This window comes from Bos taurus, chromosome 3 (assembly GCF_002263795.3).
Source record: "Bos taurus isolate L1 Dominette 01449 registration number 42190680 breed Hereford chromosome 3, ARS-UCD2.0, whole genome shotgun sequence".
Classification (NCBI taxonomy): domain Eukaryota; kingdom Metazoa; phylum Chordata; class Mammalia; order Artiodactyla; family Bovidae; genus Bos; species Bos taurus.
The window spans coordinates 11,558,571-11,574,756 of NC_037330.1; the positions used below are offsets into that span (position 1 = coordinate 11,558,571).

The following is a 16,186-nucleotide window of genomic DNA, read 5'->3' on the forward strand; positions in this document are numbered from 1 at the left end:
CTTTGGTATATGTAAGCAAGCGGTATTTATCTCAAGTATATGAGGGACTAGAGAGATGACTTTTCAATTGTTTTTTCTAGTTCATATTTTCATAAAATTACTTTGAAGATAGGTGATTTCCAGGACTGTCACTCTCATGTAGGTTAAGCAAATGGTTTAATCTTTTTGAAATTCAGTTTCCATAAACTCAGAGGTTTAGATGAGATGACTTTAAGATCACCTCTTGATTTAACGTATCATGTATGAAGCTTGTATGCCGATAAGAAGACAGAGAAATGGAAACAACTTCCAAAAATGAAAATAATGTCTTCAGATATTATTGAATTGGGGGTTTTCTTATCCCACTACTCCTCAAGCCTACTGCTTTCCCCTCACCCCTTGATCAATGTGCTTAACTTGTTTATTACTCATTTTATCAGATTAGTATTGTCAACTTTCTACAGAAACACAGACATGGTCTATTCCGGGGCATTCACTTTTGTCAAATTCATTCTGTTGCCTGTTGCAGAGTGTCTGAGTCTGATTTGCAGTGACCAATGAAAAGGCAGAACCAGAGCATGATCACCGAGTTCATCCTTATAGGCTTCTCAAACCTAGGGGATCTGCAGATCCTTCTCTTCTTTATCTTCCTCCTGGTCTACCTGACCACTCTGACGGCCAATGCCACCATCATGACAGTCATTCATCTGGATCGGGCTTTGCACACCCCTATGTACTTCTTTCTCTTTGTCCTCTCCTGTTCTGAAACGTGCTACACCTTGGTCATTGTACCAAAAATGCTGACCAACCTGCTTTCCACAGCTCCAACTATTTCATTATCTGGGTGTGTGGCCCAGCTCTATTTCTTTGTGGGCTTGGCTTGTACCAACTGTTTCCTAATTGCTGTAATGGGCTATGATCGCTATGTTGCCATCTGCAACCCTCTCAACTACACACTCATTGTCAGCAGAGCCACCTGCACACAGCTGGTTTTAGCCTCAAGCTTCTGTGGTTTCCTGATCTCTGCGGTTGTCAACGTCCTGGTGTTTAGTGTACCCTTCTGTTCCTCCAATCAGATCAACCACTTCTTCTGTGACATTTCCCCTGTCATAAAACTGGGCTGCACAGACACCAACCTGAAGGAGATGGTTATCTTCTTCCTCAGCATTCTGGTGTTGCTGGTTCCCTTAGTGCTTATCTTCATCTCCTATGTCTTCATTGTTTCCACCATCCTCAAGATTTCCTCAGTAGAGGGGCAGCGTAAGACCTTCGCCACCTGTGCCTCCCACCTCACAGTGGTCATTGTCCACTATGGTTGTGCTTCCTTTATCTACTTGAGGCCCACATCCCTGTACTCCTCAGATAAGGATCGGCTTGTGGCAGTGACCTATACAGTGATTACCCCACTACTTAACCCTCTTGTCTATACACTAAGAAACAAAGAAGTAAAGACAGCTCTGAAAAAGGTTCTCAGTAGGTACTTGCTTTCCAAAACTGTATGAGTTGCTAGGTAAGGAAAATTATATTCATGAAAGTATCCAGGATAAGATGCCAATAAACATAGTTTTTATTTAAAAAAGAAAACAAGGAAGAAGGTAGTGTTATTTTTATTGGAAAGACCTTTCTGTTTGCCCTCTATTCACTGTAGAGGTTGTACCATTTGGTCTCCAGAAAGTTATGTGAATGTGGCAACTTTCAAAGACTCAATCTATGTTATTATTGAACATTTAAAATGTCAGTTTTCTCATAAATACTATAAATACTGCATTATTTTTCTGAGAATGCCCAGTCTGTTAATATTCTTCCTACATGGAAGGAAACAATAGAGAATGTTGTTAAAGTGTCTGAATGCTTCAGTATATTTTTTGAGGTAAAAGCAATTTTACAATAAAAAATTGTAGACAAAAAGAATAATTCATTTATGGGTAGATGAGGAGAGATCAAAGTTCCATGAGGCTGATGGTAAAGCAGAAAACATGGATTTGGGAATCATAAAGACCGAGGTTTGAATATTGATTTGAATCATTGTCCAGCCAAATGCCATGGGTCAGACTTGACTTCTCTCATGGTCAGTTATTCCCTATGTAACATGACATCTTTAATGCCTTCTCATTTGGACATGGTAAGAACTAAAGGAGTTAATAGATCCAAAACAATTTGGTGCTCTTCTGACAGGAAGCATTAAAAATTGCTAGTTTATTCCCACATCCCTTCATTTTCCTTTCTTTATTCCATAAACTAGGATTGCAATAATGTCAGTTGCAGTGTGAAATTGAGTTGACCATCCAAGAGTTCTGTGAATCTGCCAATATGAGCAAAGTATTAAAATAGGTATTGTAGGAAAAGAGTAATAAACTACGGTTCCCTCTTTCTTTCATGCTTCGCTATAAGAAATAACCAAACGGTAATCACCTATATAAGTGGATTACACTTATTTGCATGATTATTTTTTGTGGGTTTTGTTAAAGATGTGTCTCAATAAAGCAACATAATTTTATATGAACCTAATTTCTTAAGTGTGCATTTCTCAGCCTTCCAATTGAGCAACATGTAATAGGAGATTTTACTTGGTTATGTGGAGGGGGATAAAAGTTGAAGTGTCACATAACATAGATCTAAAAATAAGTTTCCTGTGTGAGCACGTACCTATAACTTAAATTCTATAAAATGTAAATAAATAAAACATTATTTACATAAGAATTAAATCAGGAAATGCCTTATGGTATATACAGCTTGTCTTTTTATGACTGGCATATTTCACTTAAGGAAGGGAGAGTTGTTATTTAATGGTTACTGTTTCAGATTTGAAAAATGGAAGCGTCCTGGAGATCTGTTTTATAACAATGTGAGTATAGTTCATACTACTGAACTACACACATAAAAGTGGATAAGACAGAAAATTTTATGTTATGTCTCTCTTACAATAAAAATAGGTCTTGTTATGTGTCAGCAGGTTATGTTATGGTTTGCTGTTCTGAGTTGGGTTCAACATGGTAACTCTGCTTCAAGTTTCACATTCATTGGATTTGACCATTTTGGATAGGTTGGAGTTTGATTTGCATTAGTTATTTTCATTCCAGATACCAGGTCTAAAAGGACTGGGAGAGTTCATCTAATGCTGGTAGCAGAAAACCTGCAATGCATTTTAAAAATTAATTTATTTATTTTAATTGGAGGCCAATTACCTTACAATATTGTAGTGGTTTTTGACATACATTGACATGAATCAGCCATGGGTGTACATGTGTTCCCCATCCTGAACTCCCCTCCCACCTACCTCCCAATCCTATCCCTCAGGGTCATCCCAGTGCACCAGCCCTGAGCACCCTGTCTCATGCATCCAACCTGGCCTGGTGATCTGTTTCACATATGGTAATATACATGTTTCAATGCTATTCTCTCAAATCATCCCACCCTCACCTTCTCCTACAGAGTCCAGAAGTCTGTTCTTTACTTCTGTCTCTTTTGCTGTCTCACATATAGGGACATTGTTACCATCATTCTAAATTCCATATATATGCATTAATATACTGTATTGGTGTTTTTCTTTCTGACTCACTTCACTCTGTATAATAGGCTCCAGTTTCATCTACCTCATTAGAACTGACTCAAATGCATTCTTTTTAATAGCTTAGTAATATTCTGTTGTGTATGTGTACCACTGCTTTCTTATCCATTCATCTGCTGATGGACATCTAGGTTGCTTCCATGTCCTAGCTATTGTAAACAGTGCTGCAATGAACATTGGGGTACACGTGTCTCTTTCAATTCTGCTTTTCTCAGTGTGTATGCCCAGCAGTGGGATTGCTGGGTCATATGGCAGTTCTACTGTCAATTCTTTAAGGACTCTCCACACTATTCCATAGTGGCTGTACTATTTTACATTCCCACAAACAGTGTAAGAAGATTCCCTTTTCTCTGCATCCTCTCCAGCATTTATTGAAAAAACCTGCAATTCATTTTTTGACCAAGTGGCTCAGATGGTAAAGAATCTCTCTGCAGGAGACCTGGGTTCAATTCTTGGGTCTGGAAGATCCCCTGGAAAAGGGAAAGGCTACCACTTCAGTATTCCCACCTGGGTAATTCCATGGACAGAGGGGCCTGGTCAGCTACAGTCCATGGTGTCTCAAAGAGTCAGACACAACTGAATGGCTAACAATACTTTGAAACTGGCAAACTATCCCTCTGCCTGTATTTCATTGGCTAACATAAATCCTAGTCAGTTCAGTTCAGTTGCTCAGTCATGTCTGACTCTGTGCAACCCCATGGACTGCAGCATGCCAGACTTCCCTGTCCATCATCAATTCCCAGAGCTTCCTCAAACTCATGTCCATCAGGTCGGTGATGCCATTCAACCATCTCATCCTCTGTCATCCCCTTCTCCCGCCTTCAATCTTTCCCAGCATCAGGGTCTTTTCTAATGAGTCAGTTCTTCACATCAGATGGCCAAAGTATTGGAGCTTCAGCTTCAACATCAGTCCTTCCAATGAACATTCAGGACTGATCTCCTTTAGGATGGACTGGTTGGATCTCCTTGCAGTCCAAGGAACTCTCAAGAGTCTTCTCCAACACCACAGATCAAAAGCATCAATTCTTCAGCTCTCAGCTATTTTCATGATCCAAATCTCACATAAATACCTGACTACTGATAAAAAAACCACTGCTTTGACTAGATGGACCTTTGCTGGCAAAGTAAAGTCTCTGCTTTTTGATATGCTATCTAGGTTGGTCATAGCTTTTCTTCCAAGGAGCAAGTGTCTTTTAATTTCATGGCTTCAGTCACCATCTGCAATGATTTTGGAGCCTAAGAAAAGAAAGTCTGTCACTGTTTCCATTGTTTCCCCATTTATTTGCCATGAAGTGATGGGACCAGATGCCATGATCTTCATTTCTTGAATGTTGAGTTTTAAGCCAGCTTTTCACTCTCCTCTTTTACTTTCATCAAGAGGCTCTTTAGTTCCTCTTCACTTTCTACCATAAGCGTGGTGTCATCTGCCTATCTGACGTTATTAATATTTCTCCAGGCAGTCTTGATTCCAACTACGCTTCATCCAGCCTCGCATTTTGCATGATGTACTCTGCATATAAGTTGAATAAGCAGGGCCACAGTATACAACCTTGATATACTCCTTTCAAAATTTGGAACCAATCCATTGTTCCATGTCCGGTTCAAACCTTGTCCGGTTCTTGACCTGCATACAGATTTCTCAGGAGGCAGATAAGGTGGTCTGGTATTTCCAACTGTTTAAGAATTTTCTACAGTTTGTTGTGATCTACACAGTCAAAGGCTTTGGTGTATCAATAAAACAGTTGATGTTTCTCTGGAACGCTCTTGCTTTTCTGATGATCCAGTGGATGTTGGCAATTTGATCTCTGGTTCCTCTGCCTTTTCTAAATTCAGCTTGAACATGTGGAAGTACTTGTTTCACATACTGTTGGAGGATTTTGAGCATTACTTTGCTAGCATGTGAGATGAGTGCAGTTGTGTTGTAGTTTGAACATTCTTTGGAACTACCTTTCTTTGGGATTGGAATGAAAACTGACCTTTTCCAGTCCTGTGGCCACTGCTGAGTTTTCCAAATTTGCTGGCATATTCAGTGCAACACTTTCACAGCATCACTTTTAGGATTTGAAGTAGCTCAACTGGAATTTCGTCACCTCCACTAGCTTTGTTAATAATTATGCTTCCTAAAGGCCCACTTGACTGTGCATTCCAGGATGTCTGGCTCTAGGTGAATGATCACACCACCATGGTTATCTGAGTCATTAAGATCTTTTTTGTGTGTAGTTTTTCTGTGTATTCTTGCCACCTCTTCTTAATCTCTTCTGCTTCTTTTAGGTGCATACCATTTCTGTCCTTTAGGTAGTTCCATCTTTGCATGAAATGTTCCCTTGATATCTCTAATTTTCTTGAAGAGATCTCTGGTCTTTCCCATTCTATTGTTTTCCTCATTGCTCTGCATTGATCACTGAGGTAGTCATCTTTATCTCTCCTTGTTATTCTTTGGAACTCTGCATTCAGGTGGATATATCTTTCCTTTTCTTCTTTGCCTCTAGCTTCTCTTCTTTTCTCAGGTATTGTCTCCTCGGACAACCATTTTGCCTTTTTGTACTTCTTTTTCTTGGCATTAAATCCCAAAACCAAGCCCAAAATTCTGTGGTTGAGAATTATACTCTGCATCTAAAAGCAGCAACTGCAAAGTCACAGAGCAGAAGATTTAGAAAGGGAAAAAGAGCTCTTGCTGAAAATTTAATCTACAACAATGAACTGCTACTGCTGCTGCTGCTAAGTCGCTTCAGTCGTGTCCGACTCTGTGCGACCCCATGGACTGCAGCCTACCAGGCTTCTCCATCCATGGGATTCTCCAGGCAAGAACACTGGAGTGGGTTGCCCTTTCCTTCTCCAATGCATGAAAGTGGAAAGTGAAAGTGAAGTCGCTCAGTCATGTCTGACTCTTAGCGACCCCATGGACTGCAGCCTAACAGGCTCCTCCATCCATGGGATTTTCTGGGCAAAAGTACTGAAGAGGGGTGCCATGGCCTTCTCCCACAACAATGAACTATGACTCAGCAATTACTCTGCTTGTGTAGACTAGATTAAAAAGAGTCATATGTTGCTAAACCTGCTGGGGTTGGGTAGTATCAGTTTTCTGACTTTATTCCTATCTCAATATGTTTTTAAATGAAGATTTAACTTTCCTTCAAATGTGGTGAGGACGACATATCAAGAAGCAATTGCCATTGGAAAGATAGTTAACTGCACACAATTCCCAAGAGAAGATGGGACATGCCAAGCTTAGGACAAGAGAACAGTGTAAGATCCTGAAAAAGCAGACAAGTAAGCTTCCCAGATGGCTCAGTGGGTAAAGAATCCAGCTGCAATGCAGGAGACACGGGTTCTATCCCTGGATCAGGCAGATGCCTTAGAGAAGGAAATGGCAACCCACTCTAGTATTCTAGCCTGGAAAATCCCATGGACAGAGGAGCCTGAGAGACTACAGTCAAAGAGATTCACAAAGAGCACATTAACTCTTTAGGGGCTATGGGCTCTGGATTGATTAGTTTGCATGTGAAAGACTTGCTCTAAAGAAAGTCCTTTGTTATCTCCAGGAATTGGAAAATTCTAACCCTACTTAGGAAGAGCAGTCCCTCCTTGATAATTGAGGCTCCAAAAGGCGATCAAGGCTGATCAAAGGAGTCAAAACATCTGACACAGAACCTAGAAAATATAGTTAATATGCAGTATTATGTTAGTATTCTAAGTCTTTTGCCTTTGCATATAAACTTTACAGTCAGTCTTGATATTCCACAAAATAACTTGCTGGAATTTTGACTGGGATTGCATTAAATCTACAGATCAGTCTGAGAAGAACTGATGTCTTAACAAAATTCAGTCTTCCTATCCACATAGACTATTTCTCCATGTATTGAGATTGTCAACTACAAATTGGCACTTGCCAAGAGCATTGCCAGCACCTGAACAACAAGGGCATTTGCCAAGTGAGGCACTCTGTTCTTCAGGGAATCTTGTGGAACATGTCTTTAGCTATTTTTAGGAACTGATTTCATGATCCCAATCTTTACATCTCTTGATATCTACTGCTACTGCTGAGTCACTTCAGTCATCCCTGACTCTGTGCGACCCCATAGAAGACAGCCCGTCAGGCTCCCCCGTCCCTGGGATTCTCCAGGCAAGAACACTCGAGTGGGTTGCCATTTCCTTCTTCAATGCATGAAAGTGAAAAGTAAAAGTGAAGTTGCTCTGTCGTGTCTGACCCTCAGCGACCCCATGGACTGCAGCCTTCCAGGCTCCTCTGTCCATGGGATTTTCCAGGCAAGAGTACTGGAGTGGGGTGCCATTGCCTTCTCTTGATATTTAGAAAAGCACTAAATCCCTTCATCGGCTCCTCATGACTAGCAGAAAATCTCTTGTAAAATGAGTGCTTAATTGCGTTGAACTGCCCTGAACTACCCTTCCCCAAAAGCATATATTGATCTTCTCCCACTGCATTTTTGGAGCAATCTCTTAGAACAAACTGAGGTGCTGTCTCCAGGGCTGCAGTCCTCATTTTGCACCAAATAAAACTTAACTCACAACTCTCAAGTTGTGCATCTTTTTTTAGTTGACAAGATCTTTAATATCTTTCACTAGTATTTTATAATTTTCCTCATAAAGGTCTTGTACATATTTTGTAATTTATCCTTAAGCATCTCTCTTTTTTGCTGCTAATATAAATGATTTGTATTTTTAATTTCAAATTCCAATTGCCTATTGCTGATATATAGAGGAAAGTGAACTTTAGTATAGCAATGTTGCTATAATCTTGCCTTTTTAGTTTCAGGAGGGTTTTATGTTTTTGTTTTTGGTTTGTTGTGGGGTTTTTTGACTGCTTGTTTTTCCCTATACTTGAGAGTTTCTTTGTAGACCATCATGTCATCTATGTACTCTTGTACATCTAAGTACTCTTGTACATCTAAGTACATCTAAGTACTCTTGCCTGGGAAATCTCACGGACGGAGGAGCCTGGTGGGCTGCAATCCATGGAGTTGCTAAGAGTCGGACACGACTGAGCGACTTCACTTTCACTTTTCACTTTCATGCCTTGGAGAAGGAAATGGCAACCCACTCCAGTGTTCTTGCCTTGAGAATCCCAGGGATGGGGGAGCCTGGGGGGCTGCCATCTATGGGGTCGCACAGGTTCGGACACGACTGAAGTGACTTAGCAGCAGCAGCAGCAGCATCATGTCATCTATGAAGAGAGACACTTTCATTTCTTTTTTTTTTTTTAATTTTATTTTTTCCTTCCGTTTTTATTTTTATAATTTCTATATTGCTGTTTTCCAGAAGCTGAATCTGGGTTTGTATCTGACAGATTCTTAGAGGCACTACCAATTTAGACGCTCTATACGTTAGATCCAGAGCTGAGGTTTCTTGAGTTAAGTGATGATGTGATTTTGAGATGCAAATCAACATGAGGGCCTACCAATTACAACCTCTCATAAGTGAATCTATTTTCACCACCCCGACCATATCTCCTGTCAGCCTTGAGACAACTCCCATCAGAACCTCCCACACTGAGCTAAAAGATGGGCTTAATTATGTTTTATGTTTATCTTATGTCCTCTCTCAGAGTCCCAGCTTAAAGTAGATCTACTGTTTGACTCCCTATTTTGGTGGGTCTTGAACCTTAATTTCTGTCCGCCTCATCCTGTGATTCCCTCATATCACTAGCTGGATTTGTAATTCCATCCAGATAAATAAATATCCTCCATGTAAAAGACATTTTTAGTACTTCATTTCTCTCAGGATTCTTTCTTTCTCTCAGATTATGACCTGGAAGTTCCTACAATGCTTTCAGCTGATAAATATGCATTAAGGAAAATTTTTAAATATTCCCCAGCAATTTCAGTTGTTTCAGAAAGAGCATTTGTTTAAATAACCAGAGTAGTCAATAGAAGAAATAGAAATTCTCAGCAATTCTCTTTAGTCTTTTTTCATTGAATATCTTAGGTTTAGTCATTCAGTAGTTTCTACTTAGCTTTCTTATTATCAGTATTTTTATTCATAACTCATTAGTCAAATCTTAGCCCTGGTTATGTTTAAGAAAATCTTCACTGTGAGGTGCTCATCTTTATAGCTTTGCTGTCTCTTCACTGACACATGCTTCAGTTCAGTCGCTCAGTCATGTCCGACTCTTTGCAACCTCATGAATTGCAGCACGCCAGGCCTCCCTGTCCATCACCAACTCCCGGAGTTCACTCAAACTCACATCCATCTAGTCTGTGATGCCATCCAGCCATCTCATCCTCTGTCGTCCCCTTCTCCTCCCGCCCCCAATCCCTCCCAGCATCCGAGTCTTTTCCAATGAGTCAACTCTTTGCATGATGTGGCCAGAGTACTGGAGTTTCAGCTTTAGCATCATTCCTTCCAAAGAACACCCAGGACCGATCTCCTTTAGAATGGACTGGTTGGATCTCCTTGCAGTCCAAGGGACTCTCAAGAGTCTTCTCCAACACCACAGTTCAAAAGCATCAATTCTTTGGTGCTCAGCTTTCTTCATAGTCCAAATTGAAGAAAGTAGGGAAAACCACTAGACCATTCAGGTATGACCTAAATCAAATCCCTTATGATTATACAGTGGAAGTGAGAAATAGATTTAAGGGACTAGATCTGATAGATAGAGTGCCTGATGAACTATGGACGGAGGTTCGTGACATTGTACAGGAGACAGGGATCAAGACCATCCCCATGGAAAAGAAATGCAAAAAGGCAAAATGGCTGTCTGGGGAGGCCTTACAAATAGCTGTGAAAAGAAGAGAAGTGAAAAGCAAAGGAGAAAAGGAAAGATATACCCATTTGAATGCAGAGTTCCAAAGAATAGCAAGGAGAGATAAGAAAGCTTTCCTCAGCGATCGGTGCAAAGAAGTAGAGGAAAACAGCAGAATGGGAAAGACTAGAGATCTCTTCAAGAAAATTAGAGATACCAAGGGAACATTTCATGCAAAGATGGGCTCGATAAAGGACAGAAATGGTATGGACACATGCTTCAGTATGCCTCTTATTACACACAGTTTTGCTACCCTGCTACGTCAGATGGATTCATGTAATTTATTTATCTTTGTATCACTTTAATATCTAACCATGCTTTCCAAAGCACAGCACTCAATGAATGGTCACTGAATAAAAGTCATTCCCTTATAATAATTCTTTTAAGGGAAATAATAAATCCAGTTGTTTGACTTTTTATTCAGTATATGCCTTTTCCAGTAGTCATGTGCAATCTGACATTTGGACCATAAATAAGAATTGATGTTTTTGAACTGTAGTGCTGGAGAAGACTCTTGAGAGTTCCTTAGACAGCAAGAAGATCAAACCAGTGAATCCTAAATAAATCAATACTGAATATTCATTGGAAACACTGATGCTGAAGCTGAAGCTCCAATACTTTGGTCACCTGATGCAAAGAGCCAACTCATTGGAAAAGCCCTTGGTGTTGGGAAAGATTGAGGGCAGGAGGAGAAGGGGATGACAGAGGATAAGATGGTTGGATGGCATAACTGATTCGATGGACATGCATTTGAGCAAACTCCAGAAGACAGTGAAGGACAGGGAAGCTTGGCATCCTGCACTCTGTGGGGTTGCAAAGAATCAGATTTAGTGACTGAATAACAAATTGGGTATAGAAGCAAGACACAGCTTACCAGTGTAATCCCCCAAAGTGTCAAACATAGCTACATTCACCAACCCCTGCCTCCATGTCTTATGCTTTATCAAATCAACCTTCAAGTAAATCTGCAGGTTGGTGAACTCGATTTCTCTTGGCATATCAGTGTTTTGTAATTTTTCTTTTTTTTTTAATTAAGAAATAACTTTATTAAAACACAAAGTGAAATACTGTAGATAGGTATTATTATTTTCAGAAATATTTTGAAAACATGTTCAGAACTAGTTTGTTTTTTATTGTTATTATTTTTAATGCATTTATTTATTTATTTGATATAAATTTATTTATTTTAATTGGAGGTTAATTCCCCTTATGCCAAAAGAATTCTTATTTACAGTTTTCATGCTTTACCCACATAGAGTTTTTTTAAATCTATATTATTCTCTTCTGATATTAGATAAGATGTTCTTGTCCAAGTTTAGTCATTTATCTTTTGCTTTAGTTCTCCTCGTCTCAGAGGGCCCCAGTTCTTAGAATCCCAGAAGGCTATAAATACTCACCAACCTAATTACAGACTCTGAATTGACATATGAATAGAGACTGGGCTAATTTCAGCTTCTTATTTAAGACTTAAAAAGGTTAAAACATCTACATGTCCAAATAAAGCCATTATTAAATATTTCAGCACATTTTTTGCCAATCTTTTACTCCTTTAGGACAGATGACATTACTTTTACAAGTAAACTTCTACTGCCGCCTCTTTCCACGTTCAAAAGACCTATAGGACTGTGAGTCCTCAAAATTAGTCATATGTCAACTTCCTTGATCATTTGAATATAAGTGGGTAAGTGTAATCTCTCTATCAGTTACTACCTGAAGAAGACACTGTTTTCCACCAAGGATTTCAGATTGAATGCATTTGCATCATAGTTTTTAGTATTATGAAAAAGATTCTATACCAGAGTCAATTTTTCTAACAAAAATATATGCTATTTTTCTTAAAATAAAATAAGATTTTTACTCCTATTGAGTCTGCATATACACATAAATGGAAACATATATACACATACCATGCCATATATGAAATTTAAAAACTGAGAAATCAAGCAATAAAAGTAACTAGGGGGCAAGAAAGCTCATCATCATAGGTTTATTTAAAAAAAATAATTTGGGGAATAATAAAAATATTATGAATAATACGGATTATAGTAAAAGAGCAAAGAATACATTCTAGATAAAAATCATAGTAGATGAGAAAACTAAAGAAGAATTAAAGGAGAAGCTAGAGAGAATTTAAGAATGCCATTATTTGTTATTATGTTTTGTTTAGAGTCTGTTATGTGTTCCAAACTGTGGTGGAGGCAGCAGATCATTTGGGATATATTGTTATGGGTCTCTTTCCCCAAAGAAACAATCTACAGAGGGATATGATATAGATAAATGGATGATAGTTAGATAGATAGGTAGAAAATAAGAGGTATAAATTAATTCTAAAAATACAAAAGATGGTATCTAACCCATACTCCATACCAGTATGATTTTAAGATCTCTAAGTGTTATGAAGAGAAAGAGCATTTTTATGGATGCTAGTAGCCAGAGAAGGTGTACTGAAAAACAGGGATTTGGATATAGAAAACAACAATTTATATAAGCATGTGAAACAGCATGAGAGAAAATATAAAAGCAGTACTATGATTGGGGCCAAGAGTGAAGGCTTCTTTAAATATAACTAAATTCTTATTTGAATCACTGAAAGAGAAGCTCATGATTTAGCAGGAAATTGAAAGAAGTTTGATTCACAAAACTGTGATAAAATTAAGCAACGTCTTCTTGTTTTTTCCGATCTTTGAATCTTTGAATGTATTTACCATATCTTTGGAGAAGGCAATGGCACCCCACTCCAGTACTTTTGCCTGGAAAATCCCATGGACAGAGGAGCCTGGTAGGCTGCAGTCCATGGGGTCGCTAAGAGTCGGACACGACTGAGCGACTTCGCTTTCACTTTTCACTTTCATGCATTGGAGGAGGAAATGGCAACCCACTCCAGTGTTCTCGCCTGGAGAATCCCAGGGACGGCAGGGCCTGGTGGACTGCTGCCTATGGGGTTGCACAGAGTCAGACACGACTGAAGCGACTTAGCAGCAGCAGCACCATATCTTTGACTTAGCAATTTTCTTATTCCCTTTGTTCTTTTATTTTTTTTTTATGCTCCTAATCTAAGGCATAGAAATAATAAATTTCAAGTATAAAATTTTATAATTTAAGAACATTAGGTAATTAAAATTGGACTATTCTAGAAAATTCAGAAATGGGAAAATGAGTTTTACTTGAACAAGCAGCTTAAGATCATGCTTTAGTCTCTTGAAAAAAGTGTGGGGCAGATACTCTTCCAGCAAGGTAAAGAATAGATGACATAAAATGTGATAGGAAGGAAGTGGTTTAAATGTTAGAAGACACACAGTGATATATGTCAATTATATCTTAATAAAACTGGGAAAAAGAATTTTGAAAATACATAAAAAGTAAATATAAGGAAATAAAACTACCCATGATTGTCCTACCTCTAGAAATAACAGGCAATATTTTATTTCCTTCCAAAATTAATCTCAATATGCCTATGTGTATTTTATATATATGTATGGGAGATGGTATAGAAATAAAATGTGATTCTACTTTAAAATACAAGTTAGAAAACTTGGATTCTGGTACTGACTCTATTCTTTCAGCATATTATTTATTATTTTTATATTCTGTTGAGGTCAAAAAAATTTTAACCCATGATGAACTAGAAACTATACTACATTCTAAGAATTCAGCTATTAATAAAAAATTTTGCCCCTGCCTATAAAAAATTTATAATCTAGAGAGAGCCAAACATATAAGGAGATGAGCTCAACTCCTTACATTGAATGCAGAGATAAAAATGTTCACAGGTCACTGCTCAGGAGAGGGTGTTTAGTGCCGCTGCATTAGCTGCAGAAGGGAGACAAAACACTTGTGCTATCAACTGGGTTGTGAAGGACAAACTGATGTAGCTTACATAAAACCTCTTGTTTTCTGCCATGTCTGATGCAAAGGAAAAGGGTTACGTTAGCAGGACTGTGGAGCTATCTAACTGAAGGAACCATGGCAGGATGAATAGTGAATGTACCCAGTGTGTCACATCAAACAACTCTCTGTATTTTATAGCCATTAAAGTAGCTAACAAGTTTGATGATGTTGAGTGCTGCAGGTAGTAAGTCTGATTTCTCCTGAATTTTTGAACCAGACTCTCAAAATTGAAAATGACTAGGGCTCTGGATGACTTAGACTACAAGATAATGTGAAATCCCTGAGATGGTCTCTTCTCTTTTCCTTCACCTAACACTTTTTGGCTATTGAAGATTCAAGGTGCATTCCTGTTGCTCCCTTCCTTCCCTCCATTATCCTGGCCTCAGTCTTCCTACTGACTCTATACATTGTCTATGCTAGTTTGATTATGATGGATACTGAGCATTAAAGTAGCTGCATTGGTAGAAAAATGAAAACAAATATTGATAGAGAATAAAAAATAGATTAAGATTTTTGAATATGGAAAATTCAGAACAGAAATATTTTCAAAATTGTAACAGGGATAGTGCAGTATCAAGAATAGGAGATAATGGAAACCAAAGGACACATGTAAACAATGCAAATGACATAAGCCCATGGATGAGGGTGTCCACCAAAGTTGCCTTTGTCATCTCAAAAGCCCAGAGTACCATAGTGCCTAACAAGCTAGAAATAAAGATGAAATTAAAATGGATTTTTGTTATTTTATTACAAAATAGATATTGATCATATTTTGCAATAAAATTGTTTACACATGATAACAACATCTCCCTAAATGAAAGCACTTATTATTAAATTACACTATATAAAATTAAGTGAAGGAAATGTTTAGTAAGTCCTGAATTATTATTATTATTATTATTTTTTTGCTTTCAACAGGCAATTACAACTGCTTTCTTTCATGTTTTAACTGAACTATGAACTGGTAGAAAATTTTCAAGGGTGGATACGGAGAAAGAGTTGAAGAGATGGTACATTTCCAGAGGCAAATCTGCCACCACAAAGTGACTGATCAGTCTTTAAAAACAAAAGTGCCATAAATAGCCTCATTCATAAGGGAATATTAGAAATGAGTTTACTAATCACAGAATGAGAAATCCTTTTTCTTCAATCACCACTCCTATCCCAACTCCTCTAACATGCCTTCTGACATATCAAATGATGACTTGGATTATCTGACTGTTCTCAAACAAGAATTGTTGCTGAACTTTAAAAAAATATTAATCCTTAAGCTTGCTTTTATTATTGTAGCTGCTCACTGGTTGTATTTGGTCACTGACTTGTGTTTTCCCTACCTGCCCCCACCCCAGCAGGCCATCTACTGTGACTGCCAGTTATCAGAGGACAGGCATACCAAGCTACCAATAATCTTCTGAGCAAACAGATGTTATAATTGGCATGCTGAATTCAGAAATGTGAATGCTTCTAAAGCAATTGTTTTAAAATAATAGCATTATTTTTGGAAGTAGCAAGTTTTTCTTGTGTTTGGATAGTAGCTAAAAAGAGATGGAAATATTCTAGCCTACATAAAAGTGAAGTATATTTAGGATCATCAAATTTTAAAAGCTTATTGTTAAATATTTAGAAAATATATCAGAAAGCAAACACAATCAGTTCTAATCTTATTATAAATATGACTTTGTGTCTTGCTTTTCCTCTTATTATACTAGGAGAATTTTCTAATGTTCTTATATACTCTTTGGCAATATCACATGGTTGCCTCTTTCAATCTTTGTATATTTCTGTAATATAGCTAATCATTCTCCTATTTTGGAGGATAATATTTTTAAATTATCAAAAGGAATATGATAAAAAGGTTGAGAGAGGGATCTTTCAATACTCTAGGTCTGAAAATATAATCCTTAAAGGGAAGGCATTGGGGGAATATTCTTTGTACAAAGATACTTATCATTTTCTCTCTCCAAACTCATTCACAAAAGGAAGTTATTCAG

General features: G+C 38.0%; 1 protein-coding gene across 1 annotated transcript; it reads left to right on the forward strand.

The window, feature by feature from the left end:
- Positions 1-536: 536 nt before the first annotated feature.
- On the forward strand, positions 537-1,481 carry OR10T1 (olfactory receptor family 10 subfamily T member 1). Its single transcript, NM_001390042.1, has one exon. The coding sequence runs from the start codon at positions 537-539 to the stop codon at positions 1,479-1,481; it is 945 nt and encodes a 314-aa protein (NP_001376971.1).
- The last annotated feature ends 14,705 nt before the right edge of the window (positions 1,482-16,186 follow it).